This window comes from Rattus norvegicus, chromosome 2 (assembly GCF_021556685.1).
Source record: "Rattus norvegicus strain SHRSP/BbbUtx chromosome 2, alternate assembly SHRSP_T2T, whole genome shotgun sequence".
NCBI classification, from domain to species: domain Eukaryota; kingdom Metazoa; phylum Chordata; class Mammalia; order Rodentia; family Muridae; genus Rattus; species Rattus norvegicus.
In genome coordinates, this window is record NC_141535.1 from 138,547,257 (window position 1) to 138,569,943 (window position 22,687).

A 22,687-nucleotide genomic window follows, 5' to 3' on the forward strand; every position below is an offset into this window, starting at 1 on the left:
GTCTGTATTCAGGTTTTCCCTGAGTAAAAGTCATATTTAGATATTTAGATCTTTAGGCTATTGGTTCTGGGCCTAGAGAGATGGCTCAGCCACTAAGAGCACTGGCTGCTCTTGTCAACCTAAGTTCAGTTCCCAGGACCCATGCTGCAGCTCACGACCACCTGTAACTCCCATTCCAGGGGATCTGCCACCCTCTTCCTGCCTCCACAATATTCCCGTGGGTGAAAACTCTTTTATGTAAAATAAAAAGAAATATTTTTAAAAGAATGATCCCAATTGTATCTCCTACCCATTCTTCAAGAGCAGAACTTAGTCTTTTCAAAGTTTGTTCCTCGTATTTGAGTGTGCTACTTAGGGTAATACCTTTCAAATTGTGAGTAACTTCACCATAGCTGCCTGTCCCTGGATTTAAAAAATACACTTCTGTTCCCCACTGTGATCTACTTGGAAGACATGCTAATATGTACGTGAACATATAATATATGCTTTATATTCAAATGTATAAAAATCACTGAAGACAATATGTTAGGTGAGAAAAATTCAGTTAAAGTTTTAAAAATCGGACCCGGTGGAAACAAAATTCTCAAACAACTTTCAAGACCCACTTGTGACTGATTGCGAAATCACAGATGGGAGGTAGAGAGCTGGAGTTATCCTTGGCATTTCAGGAGTGGGAGAGAACAGAAAGGAGAACCATTATAGAGGACCTGAAAGAAACTTCTTCCCAGTCGCTGTCTGTCAGCTATTCCAGATGGCAGAGCGGTGGTGCTTCAGTGGAATTTACAGTATTTTTAAAGGACTTGAGGAAAACAGATGGGATTCTTACTCTGAAGTCCCATGAAGTAGAAAGAAGGAATCTCTCAATCTCTCTCTCTCTCTCTCTCTCTCTCTCTCTCTCTCTCTCTCTCTCTCTCTCTCTCTCTCGTGTTTGTGTGTGCATGAGCTTAAAGTCTTTGATTGTGTAGCCCATCCATGTACCTGATAATGCTTCTCATCAATAATGTTATGAGGTGCTCAGATCTTCTAATACTTCGCTGGTGAAAGGGCAGTTTACAAGTAAAGTTAATTTAAATTCAGTTGAAACCTGTTACAAACATATATATATATATGCATCTGAGACTTTCCCCCTGCCTTTTAATTCTTTAATTAGAGGAGAAAATGAGCTGCTCATTTGGCACTTGCTGTATGAGTTCAGGTTGTTATTGAGGTCAGAGTTTCATTCTTCAGGCTCAACACTATGTCAAAATGGAAATAAGCCCCTGCAGTTGAATCCGACCACCCGACCCCCGACCCCGAGTGAGTGTCTCAGGGTGCTGGCATTCCTTTAGTAGATTCCTCTACTTCGGATCTCTGCTGTCCTCAGTAATTTCAGGCTGTTCGGATATCAGTACTAGGGAGAGGACGTTGGTAAAACACTGTGAGCCATGCACAGGCTCAGGGGCAGTCGCTGTCACTGAAGGTAAATGATCCTGGGAAGGAACATGCTCTCTTCCCTGGGTCCCCTCCCTGTGTGACTGTGCTAAGAGATGCCCCGTGCAGACATGATGACCACCAGCCACGGCACGTCTATTATGTGCTGTCATGACTTTACTTTGATGTCACACCAGCTCCAAGTTGTTCAGGTAACCTTATTCACCATAGCACCAACAGAATTCTGAGGCTCCAGGAATCAACAGGCCTAAGCCAGATCCTGACCCTCACACCCCAATGCCAAGTGCCCTCCTGTCCCCTTCGTGCTCAGGACTTCATTTGTGGTGAAATCTGGCTATCTTCCTCCTTCATTCATTCTGAGGAATAATTGAGGAAGTAATCATGCTCTTCTCTCCGCAGCTACATAAGGTTCAATCTAGGTCTGCTTCTCTCTGGTGCACATTCCCGCATCTCTTTTCTTCCCACAGAACTTAGTTATTCAAATCCCTCTGGTTCCCAGGCCGGCCGGCCCTTCCCAGAGATCACCAGTCCTTGGATCCTCTGTGTATTATCAAGACCAGGTACATGGGGTGTTCTGCTTAGAATCAGCACTTCTAGGTCTTTCGCCTATCTCCATTTAAACAGGACACAACTCCCAAATCTGCCCCAGTTCTTGCAAGAGGCACTGTGACAAGAACCTGCTCTCCAGAGACAGGCTATGCACAGGACTGGCCCTTGATCTCACCACTGAGGTCCCTGGTGTCAGTTAGCCCAGGGATCCTGGGAAGATTCACGATGAGCACATCAGACATGAATGAGATAGATGGCTTCCCACGCTCAGAGTGAGGGCTCGGTGAAGGAAACTGAACTGGTTGTTTATCAGGAATCAAAGCAAAGATCTGGATGCCTGGCAGGCTGGGAGGTAGCTGGGGAGAGCATTTGATTTCAGGATGCTAAGTTGTGCTGTCTGTGAGACCAGATACATGGTGTTATCTGCCCTTGAATCCCAGCATTTTGCGAACCTGTCCTATAAAGCAATGTACGCAGAGGGTAGAGTATCTCCCTGTCATATAACCAACTGTTCTACAAAGAAATGTTTCTAGTATTCCTTCCACTTTCATACAATATCCTCAGTCAGGATGTTATCTACGTGTTTTATCTAACCCTCACGCTGACTCTGTAAGATGTAATGGCAAATCCATTTTTACAAAGAAACTTCTGGAGCTCAAGAGTAAGACTTGCTAAGCCAGTATCTAATAAGCGGCAGACCAAATATTTGAATGCAAGGTTGCCAGACTCCAAAGCCCTCACCCCAACAGTTTTCCACTGGAAAATTTTTCTGCGGCTGGGCGCACACTTACTGGAGTGTTGTTGGAACCAATGCGGCATTTTCCAAGCAAGGAGAGAATGAGCCAGAGTTTGCAGTGTGCTTAAGAGTTCAGCTTTTTGTTTTTGTTTAATTTCTGAAAGGATATTGTTGGAGCCTAGCCCTGTTTTTTTTTTTTACTTGCATATTTAATCATGATGGTTGTTTGAGGTTTTTTTTTTTTTAATCATTTTAAGAATAATTTATTTTGCACAGAGCCACACAGGGATCCTTAAGGGAGAAGACTTGTACTTAAAAGTGAGCTCCACTGTCACCCTGGGCTCTCTGAAGTGTCTTGTGAACTCCCATTGGTATTTCTGGGTCAGCGAGCCAAGGCAAGATGTTTCTATTTTAACGTGCAGGAGAGTCATTTGGGAACTGTGAAAGGATTAGAAATGCCCTTTCTTGAGATTTGTGCATAAATCATTTTCCAAAGTTGATGGGTCCCAGTTTCAGTGCCTTCTGGGCCAAAGGATAGAGAATAATGTATGGATAATGGCAAACTCTTTGCATACAGCAAGAGGGCAATGGATGAGAGATGGCAAGAATTATATTAGATGACGCTCATACTGACTGCAACAAATAACTCTTCCCCCTCCAATCCTCCAAAAGGCTGGCTTTCCAGATCCTTAGAGAAATAGGGAAACGGGTGGGTAGGCGATAAGCAAATGGATAAACAAGTTCTAAAGACCTGCCAATCCTAGATCCACTATGGTAGGTGATCAGATGTTGGCTGTGCATTTCTACCAACTCTTCTAAGAGTTGAAACTTTGTAAACTCATGTTAGACTCAAGATGTAGCAATTCCTAGCCACAGAGCTGTGGTTGGCTCTAGAAAATGTATCTACTGTGAAGACATGAACAAGCAGTAATATATCTTTGCTGTTGATGAGATTATATTATTCCTTGTGTGTGGCAAGGACTTCCCCCTAATGAATAAAGATTTCAGGGGACCAATCACTTGGCGAGGTGTAGGTGGGGCTTCCAGGTTGGAGGAGGGTAAAAAGATGGAGAAAAGGGACTTGAGGCTTTTTGGATGGGGAGAGAGCTTGGGGTTGAAGATATAATGAACTAGAGGCGCCCCCCCCCCCCGTTAGATGGCAGATCCTCCAGAATCTGCCACCGAAGGATTTAATTTGATCTGGCTTACTAATTAGGATATTAGTGGTTGCACCCAGAGATCGAGTTACCTATTGATTCTAAACTAAGTTTGTGTGGTATTTTTCTTCACCCTGCGACTCAACTGAGTTCAAGAGAAAGGTATAGGGGACGTGGAATTGGATGCCTGGGACTGGTGTGGTATCAACCAGCCAAGGGAACTTAGCGAGTTGGGTAGAGAGTTTTCAGAGCAAAGGGTCAGAGAGAGTCTACCAAGATGAGAACACTCTGCTGATACCATGTGGCCCACCGGTGCCTAGGGTAGTGTGGCATGGCGAGTCCTTTTTCATTATTTCCCGCTACACTTGTGTGTTCACTCACAAGCACCTTCAGCCACTGATGAAGCATCTGAAGTCGGCAGGCACTGTTTCTCCAGCAGTAGCATGACTGTTGATTACCCCCGACACAATCCCCTATAATACACTGCCATGATAAGCCACTATTGTATGCCATGCTCCAAATGCTACAGTTATAAGCCCTTGATGTATCGCTAAGACAATGATACAGATGTAGGCACCTTGCTAAGAGACGGGGGTTACTCCGTCTACTTTGTGCGTGAAGATCTGAGCTCAAGAGAGGTTAAAGACTCATGGTCACACATCTAGCTAGGGTGATATCAGATTCAAAACTGGCAGAAAGTACTTTAAAGACCCTTGCTGCTTTCTGTGGGTCCTAGCCAGAGGGCGGGGCCTCATGAGGATCTGTTCCAGAGCACAAACTAGAAGCTGCATTTTAGCAAGTGCCCCTAACCTGGAAAGCTGGTTCTCACAGGTATTGCTCTGTATGGCACTCTGGACATTTGAAACTACTGTAACTTTGTTTTTATTCCTGACACAGATATGGGACACTACTGGGTCAGTGAAAATAGCTGTCTCTTTTGTGAACATTGTCTAGAAATTGTACAGTGGAAGCCATGAACCAAACGTGTCAAGCCTCAGCCATACACTACTGTTGTCTCTGGTCATCCCGGTGGTGGTTCTGGCTCTACTCGACTCACATAAATGGTGCTGCCTCTAAAGAAAAATAGATAATGAGCAAGACAGAAAAGCATCAGAGGGCTCACCCTCTGCTCCACAGGCAGGGTGTCAGGCTACGAGTGCTCCATTTGCACTGAGCTTATGTGTGGCTGATGTGACTTGGAGAAAAAGTGTCTAGTACTCACCAATGTAGGGATCATCTCGCTAGGACCCTCTCTATTTTTCCTTGTCAGAAGAGTATCTTTGAGAGAACAGGACACCGTCAGCATCCTGCCAATATATATGACAACACGCTCACCACACTCTCCTGCCTGGGGGACAGATTTAAGGTTTCCAATTAAGACCATTCACTGACTCCTGAGGTCAATCACGACACCACTTCTTCACAAACACCATCTTATGTAATCCTTTCAGATGCCCAAGGAGAAGCTCTTCCCTCATTTTGTAGATCCTGGAGAAGTGGCTGATGGAGCTGAGGCACTTGTAGCCCAGGGCTGGGAAAATGAAGCCTTCACTTGCCTGACGAGTGTCACATGCAAATGGCCGTACCTTCCAAACTTTCATCCTCAGAAACAACTGTTTTTCTTTGTACCAGCGATTGCCTGGGACCCTGGAAAGAGAAAAGATGACAAGTTACTCATGGCTGAAATTAGCTTGTGAGGTTTCTCTGTGTGCTTGGAAGGCTCCTGGTGTCTAATACACTGTATTTGTCTTTTGTGTCTTGTGTCACATGATCTGGAAAAGGGAAAGAAATGAGGATTGATGGACCATCTGGAAAAACGTTTTAAGAAAACCCAGAGTTGTCTGCAGGATGATTAAGCAAAGAAAGACTCTGCCTGCGATTAGATCAAACAGGGGTGTCAGTGCAGAAATGAGCACATTTTTACTTTGTACTGCAGCACGGAGGGGTTACTTGTGATGACAAAGACCATTGCTCACTGTGATGCCTGCAGGTCCACTTACTGAAAAGAGACTCTCTGTGTCCTAGAGCTCACACTGGGGTCACTGGGCCCCACCAAAGCAGGGATTGGCAGGTTTCTGAGGGCCTGTTCCTTGTCTGGAATCGCAGGCTGCTGGCTGACTAAGGCTCATAGGGTATTGAACATGTGGATGTGGAGAGTGGGACAGAGAACACTTAGCTCTTTGGGGGACTCTTGGAAATGGAGGATACTCAGAACACTGGGTATGTGTCCTGGAAATACTGCACATTTAGAAGTACAGGCCTACTTTGATAAGCTTTTGTACTAAATACAGGCAATTATATATCATATTATTCATTGATTATGAACTGTTGTATAACTTCCTAAGGCTTTTGAAAGTGACAAATAGCAATGCTACAATGGCTTGATATTTAACAAATATTATGAGGGAATGCATTGAATGGAAGTAATCCCATGGGCACAAGATATAATACAGAAATAACCACAATACAATACCCAACCTCAAAGTAACCTTAATGTATGCAGGAGCTCCTGGGAGGGGTGAAACCAGTAGCTCACTTCTGGGCAGCCTGGGGAGGCTGAATGCTGATGTTTCTAGACCTAAACAACAAGTATTTTCAGGATGGAGTTTGAGAATTAACCCAAGGAGTGAAAATGTTCCTGGCCCTGCATTAAGGAAGACACCTGTCTCTCTCATTCTTACCAACAACTATGGAAATCACAGACCCCCAAAGTAATAGGAATTCTCCAGGAATCTGATGCTGGGAGAAGCCAAAGGGGGAGGAGGAACTTTTCTCCCCCGAAGAGATTCCACAGCATTCTAACAACTTATCAGACTGCCTGAAGGATGAGAGTGAAGCCCAGGTCATGGTGGATTAGACCACACCTTGACCATGACCTCTTTGATGAGCATATACTTAGCCCTCTATTTAAACTTCAGTCTCACCTCAGGACCCAGAACGTGGACTTGAGGGGTGTCCCAGGATCTCCTTCCTCTGCTTTCTGCTGTTAAGTTGGCGCTTGATTGGCTTGCTGAGGACTATTGGTGACCAAACCTGGCTTAGGTCACAGTCTGTGATCCCCAAATTCAATAACAAAAGTGTCCCTATTAAGCAAAAAGAAGCCAACTTTCAGAGAAGCAAAGATCTCAAGACATAAAGAGCCCGTGGTGGGTGCAGTAGTCAGGGACCTCCAGGGCACTGAGTGGCCCATTTACAGTAGGTAAGATATTGGGAATTAGAGATTCTCGGATCAAAGCCACCATGTCCCTGTTTGATCTCATGCTGCACTTGAGGGTGTGAGCTTGAGGCTTGGAGTGGACTCATGTCCAAGTACTGAGATGATAGCAGATAGGAAAGAGCCCTGCCCTGGGATTCCAGAGCTCTGCCATTAACTTGAGATCTCTTTTGCTCCAACAAGCTTCTTGCGTTCTCTGTACCTCAGTTTCTGTTACGTATTCAGAGGGCCATGGCTTACTGGGGCCTAACCAACCTATCTCGCTATACAACATATAGTTTGCTTTTAGCTACATTTTTTGGGGGGGACAGGGATCTGAAGAGTTACAGCACTAGAGCTCGCTGCTGCTCCCTCTCCACGGCTGCTTATTCTGTAACAGAGTCCTTATCTGCTGCGGAAGAGGAGAGCATCTCCTACACAAATTAGCATATGGAGACTTTGAGATGGAAGCTTGCCAACCGCTCCAAAGGAAACGGTCCTGATAACTGGCCGCAAGATCCAGCAGCCTCCATGAGAACAGTAAAGAAAACACTTTCCCTTGGTGCTTGTCACAGAAAAGGAGATAAAGGGTCTGGAGGACAGATGAAAGTTTCCAAAAACCATAAAAGATGAATTGATGGGAAAGACGATGGGTGGGAAGAGTCACGTTATTAAAAAAAAAGAAAATAAAAGTGGAAAAAATGGCTCAGTAGTCGTGGAAAAGAAGTGAGGTCACATACAAACTTTTAAGAGTAGCCTGGAAAAAAATAATAAAAATAAGGCTTTGTGGGCTTAGGAACGGTCGGGAGGACTCCATTCTTCCCACCTGGGGAGAATAATTGGCAGTGGCTGACTTGGGGTTTGTTTTGGCTCCTTGGCAGGGGCAGGGTTGTTATGGTAATATTCCGGGGCCAAGTGTTCAGTGCTGAGCTTGAATAGAAAGAGCTCAGCAGCCGAGAGTTCCCAGCCCCAGGTTTGTTCTTGAACCTCTGAACTCTTCACAGAATGTAGGCTTCACATTCACATTCTAAGAAGTAATTAGTACTGTGGCAGAGACGGCCAGCCTTTCATGGGCCAGCCTTTCATGGGCACCGAAAAGAACTCTGAGGAACCCCGTAGGAGGGAGTGGGTAGATGAAGCGTCCTCGCTGACGACTCACTGGGATAAAGGAGTCAACGTCTACGTTTTTTGCTGAAGTTATTTTTTTATTCTCTATAAATGAGTGCCTTGCCTACATGTGTATAGAATGCTCACAGAGACCAAGAGAGGCTATTGGATCCCCAGAACTGGAGTTGCAGATGGTCGCAAACCACGGTGTAGGTGCTGGGAACCAAACCCAGGTCCTGTGCAAGAGCGACAGGGCGTTTAGCCCTTGAGCCATCTCCAACTGAACTAAATGTTAACTTTAGCCAGCACCGCTCGGGATTGTCTGGCCCTATGCAGTTATCAAAGATCTTTTCCCCATTCACATTGGCCTCTCTCAAAAGGACAATCCACGGACCTTGCTCCTAAAATATTTTAATTGTCCTTGAACAGAGTGAGCCTCAGGCATCACGTAGTCAGGATGGAGTGGCCAAATAGCCACCATCTTATTCAAATGGATTTGTTAAATTACAGAATTATCGAGTCACCTAGTCCCCCGCCCCCCATTTTCTTTATTCTTTTTTAGGAGGTAGCATCTCTCTGCGTCTACAGAATGACCTTATCTAGAATGTGTTGCCCCTATCCCCCAGTCCCGACTGCAGTGATAAGGCTAGGCGAAAAGGGAAGACTCAGCTGATGTCTAATTTGTGACTTGCTCATGACCTGTTAAAAGTTTCAGTTTCTGGGATGACAAAAATAGATCCTTCCTAGTCCCAAGCGAGCCTGCCTCTCACCCCTCCACAGAATCTCACCCCCAGTAACACCTCCCGAAGGCTCCTGGTGCCCTCCTCACTTCCACTCCTGACTACACAGTTTTTTCAAAACATGTGATAATGTGACTTTTTTCATGATTTTTTTTAACGTAGTGGCAATGGAATTTGCTTACACTTAAGCCCGGATGGCAACAAGGTCTGTAAATATAGCAAGGAAAATCTCTGCAGGTAATGTTAAAGTTTGTAAAGCTATTGAACCATTTATTCCTGATGAGCAAATTAAGCAATCTGTTGGGTCATTAAGATACCCCTTGAGCGAATACTTCAGCCCGGACCCCGTGTTGGCAGGGAGTATAAGGACCACACAGATAAGCCAGGGGCTTCCATATCGTGGTTTGGTTGAACATTTCTATAACCTGGTCTGGGCTTCAACAGAGCCTCAACTGGATGGTGGCAGGTCTTTCTCACTTAAAAGGATGCTCTTGCTTTCACATTTTGTGGCTTTTATTTTACAACGTGGTGCATTCCTTGGAGACCGTAAAATACTGGTTAACTGCAATCCACACCTTTAGGGCAATTCGTTGACAGTTGAAGCATCCGCTCAGAAACCCCACTCCTGGAGAGAGGTTAACCAGTTTGTTAAATTCCCTGACTGAAGAGGTCTCCACAGAGATGGTTAAAGGCTAACCTTTCCAAGTACATATCACTGTCTGTCCATCCCCCAGAGCTTTAAAAATTAGCCCAAGCCTTATTCAAGATGATGGTTAATTGAACATATGCATACTGTTTGAGCAGGATGAGAAAATATATAAAAAAAATCGTATCATGTCTCTTATATGAGTGAGGCATGGACTCAGCTATACTAGGTAACTTTAGTAGGAACCCCATGGGTTCAATTTAAGTTTTGCAGGCCTGTTGGAAGGTCTAGGAAAGTGAAGGTCGGAGAAGTTGATTTGAATAATTACAAAAATCCGAGGTCCAGGGATCAGAAGAACCTGATGACCAACTGCTGTCTCTGGGTGATGTGGAGCGGGTGCCTGGAAGCCCCTCCCCAGACCTCAAATCGGCTGTCTGTAGAAAGGCCTACATCTGACTGCAGGAGCCAGTGGCAAATGCCCAGTTTCCCTGTCTCATCTTCTAATTCCCACAGGAGAGTGTCTCACTGTGACACAGAGCTCATGCTAGCAGGGCAGTGTAAAGGACAGACTTTAGAGTTAGAGTTCCTTCCCATTGGCCTTACCTGAGAAAGGAGACTGTTTTTTTTTTTAATTTTTGCAAAGCAAAAATTTTAATTATTTTTAATTAATAATTAATGCTTTAATTATTGCAAAGCAGCACCAGAGCCTGCATATGCATCTGGTAAGCCCCACGCCCTTTTGAAGTTGGCCCTTACACCTAGAGCAGAGCTCTCCACTAGAGTTCTCTGCAGCTATGAAAATGGTCACTGTTTGCACAGTGCAGTGTGGTGGTCACTTGCCACCCCTCCCTTCTGTAATGGGGCTGGCAGAAACAAAAACATTCTAAAGAGGCATTCGTGGCTCTCGGTCTATCAGACAACTGACCCCAAAGAAATGAGAATTCCCCCAGGAATCTGATGCTGGATAAGGCCCCACCAGAGTGGGACATTGTCTCCTGGAAAAGGAAAGGGAGCTCACAAAGTTCTAGCAACATGTCAGCCCAGCTTACAGGATGAGATGGAAGCCAGACAAGGACAGGTCAGTAGTGAGCAGGACACACTTTGACTGGGTCTGCTCAGATAAGCATATGCATGGCCTTCAATTTAAACTCAAGCCTCTCCTCAGGACCCCTAAGACTGGAGGGAATCCCCGGATGTCTTTCTCCCTCTTGCAGTGTGACCACATTGAATAATTTTCATTTTTTCTGCTGTCCACTATTAATTTGGCTTTTTACATTGGATCGTTGGGATTAGGTGCGTGGACCCGGCTTGAGACACAGGTTATGAACCCAAGTTCATTAACACTTCCACCAAGTTGGATGTAGGTATTATCCATATGTCCTAAAGTTTTCTGAGTCTTCCGTCTGTTGCTTCCATTATATTTTGAAATATTGATAAGGCTGAGTACTTGAGGGAGTTTCCAGGGCCCTTCACTGTGGGGTGGAGTTGAGCTCTTGACTGTTCAGGGTTCTCACCTGCTAATACAAACATTCATCACCATAGGTGTTCAGACACAGATCCTAAAGCCTGTGGCCACCAGGTAGCCCAAAGGTATCCACTTGCCTTCTGGAGATGTTCCTCAAAATCTTTGGAGCGTAGAGCATCCTTCCTGTGGACAGACAGTGGCAGATGACAAAGCACAGTCTACATAAATATTAACATAAAAATTCACATGAGCTACTGAACTCCACAGAACAACTAATTTTTACACGTGAGCATATGTTTGCAGTTGCTTTCTCAAACTCATGCACGGGGCTGGAATGTAGGATAGTAAAGGAAGGTTTGCCTAAAATTCACACATAGACTGTGAGTATCCTGTATACAAAATTATTGCGAGTTTACATGGCTGAGTCTACGTCTCATGGTTTAACAAAGACGGTCCCAGATTTCACAAAGAAACAGATTTTCAAGTGCTTTACTCTTTAGGGAACTGGGGATCTCCTTCCTATATGCACAGGAATGTACATCCAGAGCTAAGCATGAGTCAGTCTCTTTCTGTTCAGGCTACAAATCCAGCTAGCATACAACAGGACAAGAAAGGACTTTGGGGACTTCATGATTAGTAAATTAGAATATTTCTTTCCAAATTAGACAAAGAGATATTGATGACTTACGTGTTAACATTTAAAAAAATAATTTGACACTTGAACAAATTCTATCCCAAACATTTCTGTACTTACTGTTCTTTAAACTTTACTCACAAAAAAAAAAAAATCTAAAAATAAAAAGTAGGAGTTACCTATTAAAAACTAAATTTTGTATAATGTTCTCACATTGATTTATAAATATTCCTGGGATTCAGTTTGCACAAACTTGGTCATCTTCCTTAGTTATCTCTTTTTTACATAATAGTGGGGAAACTAGCTTAGGAAATATTTTCCCAATGGGGAAAGCCTGAGGACCAGTGGGGCATTTGCCTGGTCAGCAAAACCTTGCCTTACTGCTTTGTGGGTGATGTTCCAGACAAAACATGGCTCCCATCACTGTGCTGCAGACAGGTCACACCGCAGCTGGTGATTTGTATTGAGAATTCAGAACTCTCAGGTCAGACCCTCCGATCCGTTTATTTGGGGTTTGTGTTTGTTTTAGTAGACCAGGGTCGAGAGGAGAGGTACCAGGGAGGAAATGAGTGTCACACTGTGGGGGCTGTCTCTCTTCATGGCTTAGCTCAGGGCTGGTGGCAGGGTGTGAAGACTGGGGGGGGGGGAGTTGGGGGGGGGTTGGGGGGGGAGAACAGTTCTGCCCTGGATGGCTGTTAGAGAAACAAACAATTTGCCCAATGGTACTCACTGGGGTAGAGTAGGGCAAACCCTGGGTGGAGAGACAGGACTCAGTGTGTCAGTGTTGATCTCCTATTACAGTATTTCTCATCCATGTTACTGTATTAAAGCGTGTTCCCGGGTAGGGCTGCTAATGTGGTGTCTGAGAATTCCCGTTCTCATCCATCACACAACTGCACATCAGTGCTTCCAGGTTAGCATATATAGGCTGTGGTTGAGGATAATGCTCATTGATTGGTTGACTAGATCTTTCTGTCAGATTAGTTTATAGAGTCTGGTGGTAAGAATTTAAATCTCTTTCGGGCTCTCATAAAGCCATATGCAAAATTAAAGGTTCTCGGGAAGCAGTTAGCATAGTCTGCTGCCAAGATAACTTGATTTACATTAAAATAAAACCAGGTTGGTTTTACATGTATGTGAAGATTTAGTCTTCCATGCGTCCGCCTTCTAGATAGTTCCTGAGCTGTGTGGGTGTTGGGTGAGTCTCAGCAGAGCAAAAACAGGCAGTACAAGTTCCCAGGCTCAAGGGCCCTGTAAAATTTCACAACGCTATAGCATTCACGTTGATTCTTCTGTTGGAAACAAATTCCACTGAACGGTGCAGTGTGACTTACTGATGTTGCCTGTTCTTGAGTTAGTTCTCCACGGGATTAACCGGATTGGTTGGCTTTTTGCAAGTGTGATCAAAAGAAACTCTTTTTAGTTCCTTAACAAGAATCCAGAGGCTTTTAGTGCTCTTAAAAGGTAAAGTTGGAAACAAACCGAGTTGTTACTGTTTTTATTCTTATTTTAAGTAGACTCAATATTGTTCTTGGAATCTAACTGACTTTACGTTGCTTAAAGGAATTTAATGTGGTGTTTTCAGAGAGCAGGCGCTATGGCTCTGTCATGTTCTGAACTCTGATTTGTAAAGGCTTTCTGTTTTACCTCTTCACAGGCCTGTTGATTGGCGCTGGCTGTGCCCTCTACCCCTTGGGCTGGGACAGTGAGGAAGTCCGGCAGACTTGTGGCTACATCTCTGACCAGTTTGACTTGGGTGAGTTCTTGTTATCCTTCATAGAAAAGGGGCTTATCTTGAAGGAAGACAGTCTGGGGCTGTGTTTGGCATACATACATACATGCATGCATACATACATACATACACACACATATATATATATATATATATATATATATACTTACATATATTTATCCATTCGTTATTGACGAGTCATTGATACCCTACTGTTTGCCAGCACCATGATTTATATTGCAAATTCTAAGGAAAGCCTTGCTCTCATGAGCTTTTATAACCTCTGATTAATTTGTTCAAAATCATGTATTAATCATTCATTATACATGCTGAAAACGTCTCTGGGGGATTCACAGGCAAACAAAGCAATCAAGAAAAGTACAATGAGGGTAAAGTTTCTCTCCGGGATGTGAAACACTGTGTGAAAGAGGAGAAGAGGGGCTGGAGAGATGGCTCAGCAGATAAGAGCACTGGCTCCTCTTCCAGAGGTCCTGAGTTCAATTCCCAGCAACCACATGGTGGCTCACAACCATCTGTAATGAGATCTAATGTCACCTTCTGGTATGCAGGTGTAATGCAGATAAAGCACTCATATACATAAAACAAAATAAATCTTTTTTTAAAAAAGAAAAGAAAGGAAAGGGAGAAGAGGGCTGCCCCAGCATCCTGAGCACAGAACACATGGTTTACCAGCAGTCGATAGAAGCTCCTGGCATCACGGCCCTTTGTGGCTCTGCTTGTCTGTGCTAATGAAGAAGTTCAGGTGTTTTCTGCTTATAGCTAAGTGCATGCTACTCGCTCCGCAGACTTTATGATTTCTAATGGTGCACATAGAATTCAAGATTTTAATTTGTGGTAAGTAGGGACCATTTTATTCAGTCAATAAAGGTTGTGCTGATCTAACCACCCCTTACTTCTTTTAAATTGAGAAAATAACTACGTTTATTTCACTTCCTATTGCTTTAAGGTGTGCTCTAATGAAGTGTTTGATTGAATATGTGTTGTCTCTGCTGAATTACATCTCTTGGAGTATTTTTCTGGAATAGGAGTTAATACACAAAAGAATAAGGCCTTTAGACACTACTAACTAGGTTCATGACTCAAGCCCCTGTAGCAAAAGGTAGGTTAATAAGGGGAAAGTATGTGAATGTTTTTAAAATAAGTTTCAACAGGATGTTTGCCCTGATAAGAAGGTAACGACATTGTGTAGATGCTAAACCCATGGCTTCCTGTGCAGGTTTGATGTGTAATTAACACGAGTAATCATAGAGAGCTGTGATTGGACAGGGCTGTGCGGGGTGTGAGCCAATAGTAATAGCAAGGCCATGTCTGCCTCCCTCTCTGTGTGCCTGTGTTGAAGAGACACGAACACTCTTCAGGTGCAGACAGTTGTGGCTCTTATGCCCTGCTGAGAGGGAGTTCACAGTCTTCTTAGGTTCCATGACCTGTCTCTGGGCAGAAGGACTCAGGCAGGTCAGAGTGTCTTTCCTGCCTCTGCTCTTCTCCCAAAGTCCAAGGTGCCATCTGTGGGGCAGCTGTGCTGCTGTGACTGCCAAGGGCAGCCAGTCTGTTCCTCGGCCATGCGGACCAGAGGCTGAGCTGCTGCTGCTGTCCGTGCCGTCCCTATCTCGTGGAATTTACTGACCTAAACATCCGTGGCTCACCTAAGGCATCCGCTTCCAAGAAGAAAGATTCTGAGAGAACTGGCCTCATGGTTTTTATTATCTCCTAAGTCAGTATCTTTGAATCTTTATGCTATGTTGATTAGTATTTTTTCCTGTTAATATAATGAGTTGCATAGCTAAGCAGTGTTTAGAGGAAATAAGTGAATGACGAAAAGATTAAAAAGAAGTGAGACGGTGAAGATGAAGTGGTTTCTCCTTGGCTTACTGGATGACAGTCACCTTGCTCTCCTCAGTGGGACACTGGCTCCCTCAGTAGAGAGCAGTGTGCACCTAACAAGCATAGATACCTCAAGCAACATCCTGTGTCTGTCTCCTCTCCCCTCGTCCAGTACAAGCTTGCCTGAGTTTGGATTACATTTGCATAGTGCTTACTATGTCTAGGGGAAATATTTTAAAATGTTGTGTGGCTTTTCCTTTCTCTGGTGTTTGAAGCATTCCTAGCTGCTTAACACCGGCCCCAACTCAACTGGAATCTCGTCCTCCGCTGACCTGACCTGTTGCTGTGACGCCTTGCATTGTTGAATTAATTAGCAGAGTGTAACGAGACTTGCTGGACCCCAGTTTCCTGTGCTTTATCAACACTGCACATCCAGAAAATTCAATGTCCAATTAAAACAAAATTGAATGCCCTTTTTACTGTTTATTTTTTGTTTATAATATTTTTCAACATTTTTTTTTTATAATGTATGTAAGTAAAAACTTCCTCCACGGCTATGTGACAATGTGCATGCAGTGCCCACAGCAGCCAGAAGAGGGCACCAGATGCACCGGAACTGGAGTTGCAGATGGTTTTGAATAGCCTGGTGGGTGCTGGAAACTGAACCTGGTTGTGGGGAGGTGGGGTTCCTCTGGAAGAGCAACCTTTGTTTTTAACCTTTGAGCCATCTCCCCAGCCTCTATTCATTTAATGTTACTAAAACCACATTAGCAATTTAAGAGCCCATTGTGATTTAATGTCTACCCATTTGTTTTATGTTTCTCTTAGACTGGATGATGACCTGGGGAAGAAAGCTGACTTTATCTAAAGATTAAAACAGCTCTAGGTCCCCTGAGTAAATAGCTTTTACTTATTGAGCTGTTTTTTTTTTACTGGTTCTATTTTTGGGAACGCTGACATTTTTTTCTTTCAAAGGACTTCAGAGGAGAAGCAGAGATCCATTTTTAGGCCTGTCCCACATAACTGCTCTCGCTTACCTCCCCACAGGAAACTGTCGCCCGCCCTCTGTGCATGGACCATGCTGAGCTTCGGTGCTTTAGCCAAGTCACAAACTGTGACGCTAACTTGACAAGGCCCCTAGGGCAGGGTAGATGAGCCCAGCTTGAGTTCATGGGTGACTCTGTCCATGGAGTCCTACATTCAGCGTATCTGTTGAGGGCCACAGTCACCCCCTGCTTTTGCCATTTATGAGAATCTGAGCTTATGTCTACTCCTCTGAAAGGAGACAACCTATGGACATGATATCCTCCCAAAGAATAGTGGAGCCTGGAATTCTCCAGACCACTTACAAGGGGCAGGGAAAGGGCATCAGCAAGGAATGAAAAGTCACTATTTATTGGGCTTTAGGAACTTAAAACTAGCAAGAGAGACAAATATTAAAAAATATATAATATGCACCTGTACTTGTCAGTTTTAGTTGTCAACCTGGCACACGCCAGCATCACCAACCAAGAGAGTCTAATTGAGTGGTTGTCTCGATTAGGTTGGCCGAGGGCAAGTGTCAGGGTTATCTTGATTGCATTAGTCAAGGTGGAAAGCCCTGCCCACTGTGGGTGGCACCACTTCCTAGTCAGGGTATTTTATACAGTATGAGATCAGAGAAAGTAAGCTGGGTTTGGCATGACTGCATTAATTGTTCTTTTTCCTTTTATGGGTGACATGTGACCAACTCCCTCAGGCTCCTGCTGCTCCGACTGCTCTGATGGGACTGTGAGCTAAAATAACCCCTTCATTATGCCAACAGGTGTGATGAAAAAGACATCTGAGGCACGGTAGACAGGAAGTGTGGCTGTTACATCGGGCATGGTGATTGCCTTGCTCATACTGTTCTGCTCCAGTTGCTGAGATTAAGCTAGAGGTTGGCCAGCATAAAGAGCCAGACTGCAATGTTTCCAACATGGCATATTATGTGTCTCTGTCATGACTACTCAACCCAGCAGCTGGAACATGAGAGACTGCGGACAAAGGGCAATGTTTATTTACAGAAGCAGACAGTGGGACTGCAGGAAGATGATGTGTGATCCCAGGCAAACACAACCTGTACCATGTTAGAAAATTGCTCCTCTGGAAAGGGTATGTTCCCTCACTGAGCCTTACAGCAACTGGTGATGTTCTGGGGACACTGGAAAACCAACCACACAGCCCTGTTCTGTTATCCTACTGTGCTGTGTAAATGCCTTGTTGGGCAGTGGAGGAAAATGGCGTGGCAAGCACTGCAGATCCACAGTGGCCCACACCAGCCCTTGCACTGGCCTGTGCATCCCAGAGACAGTGACCCCGGAGATGTTCTCTGAGGTTTCCGAGGAAAGGGCCATATGCCTATAGGAGATGAACCAAAACCACACTGACCTACTCCCACCCCGACACACACACACACACACACACACACACACAGACACACACACACACACACACATAGACACACACACACACACACACACACACACACACACACACACCAGAAGGGAGTAAGTAAGCAGCAGAGAGGAACAGAGGTAGATAACAAAGCCAGTCCAAGATCCATCACCTCTGAATCTTGCCTTCCCTTGGACCTTCTTCAGACATTGCTCTCACACACATATTCCCCTACTGGACACTGTGTTCTTCCATTACTTGTAGCTAAAAGCAGCTTGACGTTGTGATTTACCAATAAAAACTCAAGACCACATGGCCTTCCCTGGGGGTGTCATAGCTGACATGGGGGTCTCATGGCTGTACAGGATATGTATAAGTACAGATTGAGTGTGGTGTCCTTGAGAGCATGGGGAAGGTTGGGCTGCAAGGAGATGAATGGATGTGGTCAGAAAGGAGCCTTCGTTGTGTTTAGGTTTTCTGATTGAGCAGGGTTTTGTACAAGTAACTTTTATTTTCCTGATAAAATTATTTTTTATTCCCCTGAACTAATTGTCTTCTCTGAGGCTTACTGCCTCCCTCTGCTATAACCTAGGCCTGGTCTTGGAAGCTTCTAACAATCTAATCTAGCCCTAGTATATTTTCAGCCTCTGAGACTGCTGAATGCGCTCACCCTTCTAGTTTTTTTCTGAACTCTGGCTGGCTCTTTCAACTCAGCTGTTCTGACTCAAACTCCTCGATAAGCTGACTGATTCAATCTCAATCTCTCTCTCTCTCTCTCTCTCTCTCTCTCTCTCTCTCTCTCTCTCTCCCCTATTCCTCCCCCTCCCCTCCCCTCCCCTCTCCCCCTCTCCCTCTCCCCCTTCCTTTCCCCCTCTCCCTCTCCCCCTCCCCCTCCCCCTCTCTCTCCTTGACCTCTAACTCTTCTGGCTCCTTCTCATTCTCTGGCTTGTTCTCTCTTCAACCTGCCTCTGTAAAACTCTCCCTTTTCTCCCTCTCCATGTTGCTCCTTAAGTAGCTTCCCTTTCCTCCCTCTTCTTGTGAGAGTTGAACATATCCTATTCTACTCTATTCTGTCAAATCTTTGTCTGATCTGCTTTTTCTGTCGCTCAATTACACATCACTTTGAACTATGGGTGCTTCCTTCTACAAACTAACTTTACCTTTTACTGTTTGGATTAAAGTTATGTACTAAGGGAGTATATGTATTCCAGCCAGAGGGATTAAGGGTGTGTGCTAAGGGTGAGCCACAACACGACTAGAAACAGTGTTTTCCAGCAAATAGCACAATCTCAGGTTCAGGGTGTGATCAAATATCTTGCAACAGGGTTTAGTCTCAGGTTAGAGGTTAGCGAGGGCCTCCAGAGAAAGCATTTTAGCTGTCCCAGAAAATGTACATAAGAGGCAGGAAGGGCTTTCCTGGAAAGTTTACATCCGTGACCATGATGCAATGGGAAGGATCTATCAGACATGTCTCCAACTCCTAGAGACGAAATAAAAGGCTGTTTGCTGATGTCGGTGGTGTTTTGTTCTCTGCATGCCTAATTTCTTTTCTGTCACTGACTTGTCCATCATTTTTATATCAACTCTGAAGTTTTGAGCCAGCTGTACAATAGTAACTACTTGGACCAATCAGACAGTGTTACAGTGTGAATGTTTGAATGACACTGATTTATGAGGAAGAAAAGTATATTTATGAATTTACTCATTTAAAAACAAAATTAATAGTCCCAGCAGCTTGGACAGTGAGTATCTGAATCTCCACTAATCTTGCATCTACCTTGACAGTAATTATCAATCTTTGACATAAGAATCAGAAGGAGTCTTATTGAGAAAGTAAATGCTTGGTTCCTGTATCTCAGACATTGTTGTTTTCTCAGTGCTGTTTATTTTGTATAGGTCTTCTTATGTGTATGCATGTTTTGACTGAGTGTACATATGTACTCTGTATGTGTGCTTCATTCTGTGTCAGAAGAGGGTGTCAGATCCCCTAGATCTGGAGTTCCAGACCATGAGTGCCTTGTGGGTGCTGGGAATCAAATCCAGGTTTCTGTAAGAACGGTATTCTTAACTGCATAGCCATTTTCCAGCCCCCCTCTCACTGGTATTTTAAATACTGATCATTTATGTAAAACAGGATGCTTTTATGATTAGATTAAAAAAACTGATTTAAATTGACTAAAACAAAGAGGCGATTTCAGATGGTTTAGGATAAGGCCAGATATAAAGTGCAAGCTTAAGTAGGCTGGATCTCAGAGATACCTTCTGGGGTCCATGTTTGAGAAGAATCATCCGCAGAATGGCTGCAACCATTTTCTATCAATAGGCTGGCAACATCCTGCAGCTCATTCTCCTCACAGATGTATTTGGCACTGGTAGCTCTGAGCACCATATTTCACACTAGGCGAGCTGCTCCCCAGTAGTGCAATAGCATCCTCTCCCTCTCCCCTCCTCTTACTCTCCCCCTCCCCCTCTCCCCCCCCTCATCTCTCATCTCTCTTTTTCTATCTCTCCCCCACCTTTTGAGTTGGGCCAGCCTGGCTGCGCATGCATCTTCCCTTGAACAGAAAACTACTGCCGGGGAGAGTGTGTCTGAATTAGTCTCTTACGGAGACTTGTGAGTTGCCATCGATGCTAAGAGAAGAAAAGCCACTGTTGTCGTCCTTTGTCGGGCATCAGAGTTTATTTCATCCATGTAGCCTGTGGCTGCAACAAGGATCAATGGTAGTTTGAGCTCTGTAAGACAAACAGTGGCGATTGTCTCACTATTTGTTGAAGGAACAAGAGTGTAAGTGATAGGAACAGCCCGGGACACAGCAGAGCACCTGACATGTAAGGAAAGGTTGCCAGTTTTTTTGTTTTTTGTTGTTGTTGTTGTTGTTGTTCTTTGTTTGTTTGTTTTGTTTTTTAATTTTTTATTAGATCTATTTCTTTACTTACATTTCAAATGTTATTCCCTTTCCTGGTTTCCTGTCCATAAGTCCCCATTCCCCTTCCCTCCCCCTCCCCTACACAGGTATTTCCCCCATACATCCTCCTTACTCCCCCCCATATACCCCTGCACTGGGGGTCCAACCTTGGCAGGACCAAGGGCTTCCCCTTCTACTGGTGCCCCAACAAGGCTATTCTCTGCTACATATGCAGTTGGAGCCCTGGGTCAGTCCATGTATAGTCTTTCGGTAGTAGTTTAGTCCCTGGTTGGTTGGCATTGTTGTTCTGATGAGGTTGTAAGTCCCTTCAGCTCTTTCAATCCGTCCTCTAATTCCCACCAAGGGGGTCCTGTTCTCAGTTTGGTGGTTTGCTGCTAGCATTGACCTCTGTATTGGACATGCTCTGGATGTGTCTCTCAGGAGAGATCTATAGCTGGTCCCTTTCAGCATGCATTTTTTAGCTTCATCAACCTTATCTAGTTTTGGTGGCTGTATATATATGGGCCACATGTGGGGCAGGCTCTGAATGGCTGTTCCTTGAGTCGCTGCTCTAAACTTTGCTTCCATATCCCCTCCTATGGATATTTTTCCCCTTTTAAGAAGGAGTGGGAGCATCTGATTTTGGTCATCCTTCTTCTTGAGCTTCCTGTGATCTGTGGATTACATCTTGGATAATTCGAGCTTTTTGGCTAATATTCACTTATCAATGAGTACATAACAAGTGTGTTTTTCTGTGATCGAGTTACCTCACTCAGGATGGTATTTTCTAGTTCATTCCATTTGCCTATGAATTTCATGAAGTCATTGTTTTGATAGCTGAGTAGTACTTCATTGTGCAGATGTACCACATTTTTTGAATCCATTCCTCTGTTGAAGGGCATCTGGGTTCTTTCCAGCTTCTGGCTATTATAAATAAGGCTGCTATGAACACAGTGGAGCATGTGTCTTTGTTATATGTTGGGGCACCTTTTGGGTATATGCCCAGGAGAGGTATAGCTGGGTCTTCAGGTAGTGTGATGTCCAATTTTCTGAGGAACTCCACACTGATTTCCAGAATGGTTGTACCAGTCTGCAATCCCACCAACAATGGAGGCGTGTTCCTCTTTCTCCACATCCTCACCAGCATCTGTTGTCACCTGAGTTTTTTATCTTAGCCATTCTGACTGGTGTGAAGTAGAATCTCAGGGTTGTTTTGATTTGCATTTCCCTGATGACTAAGGATATTGAACATTTCTTTAGGTGCCTTTTGGCCATTTGATAATCCTCAGCTGAGAATGTTTGGTTTAGCTCTGTACCCCATTTTTTAATAGGGTTATTTGGCTCTCTGGAGTCTAACTTCTTGAGTTCTTTGGATACTAGCCTTCTATCAGATGTAGGATTGGTAAAGATCTTTTCCAAATCTGTTGGTTGCCATTTTGTCCAATGACAGTGTCCTTTGCCTTACAGAAGCTTTGCAGTTTTATGAGATCCCATTTGTCAATTCTTGATCTTAGAGCATAAGCCATTGGTGTTTTGTTCAGGAAATTTTCCCCAGTGCCCATGTGTTTGAGACTCTGCCCCACTTTTTCTTCTATTAGTTTGAGTGTATCTGGTTTGATGTGGAGGTCCTTGATCCACTTGGACTTAAGCTTTGTACAGGGTGATAAGAATGGATTGATCTACATGCTGACCTCCAGCTGAACCAGCACCATTTGTTGAAAATGTTTTTTTTTCTTCCATTGGATGGTTTTAGATCCTTTGTCAAAGACCAAGTGACCATAGGTGTGTAGGTTCATTTCTGGGTCTTCACTTCTGTTCCACTGATCTAAGGCTGGCGTTTTTAATGTGTTTTTTTAATATGTTCTTTTTTTAAAAAACAGACTAAACCTGGGGTGCTCATAATCAGGTTGTCTAATGGGTTTAATTCATGCCTCACAGATATCTTCATCTATTGAAGATTTTATAATTACATCCTTATGTTCAAAAGGAGCGTTTCAATTAATTTGTCTTGCTAATTTGCCAAGTAAATTTGAGTAATTATTGCTTTCACTTTGCTATTTAATTTGATTAAGAAGCCACCGTGTTTTCTGTCCCGGAGGTTGTGCTGCTGGTGTGAGCTACGGCATCCCAGCAG

The 22,687-nt window shown here is 44.1% G+C and overlaps 1 protein-coding gene and 1 long non-coding RNA gene across 2 annotated transcripts in view; both read left to right on the forward strand.

Annotated features, from left to right (window-relative positions):
- Lhfpl6 (LHFPL tetraspan subfamily member 6) overlaps positions 1-22,687 on the forward strand; it is a 205,066-nt gene that overhangs the window by 162,091 nt on the left and 20,288 nt on the right. The window contains 1 exon segment of the mRNA NM_001109183.1: positions 13,316-13,414. Coding sequence (NP_001102653.1) covers positions 13,316-13,414 — 99 coding nt within the window.
- Positions 1,657-5,625, forward strand: LOC120100819 (uncharacterized). Its single transcript, XR_015671654.1, has 2 exons — positions 1,657-1,991; positions 5,325-5,625. It is a non-coding gene; the product is annotated as an uncharacterized LOC120100819 (long non-coding RNA).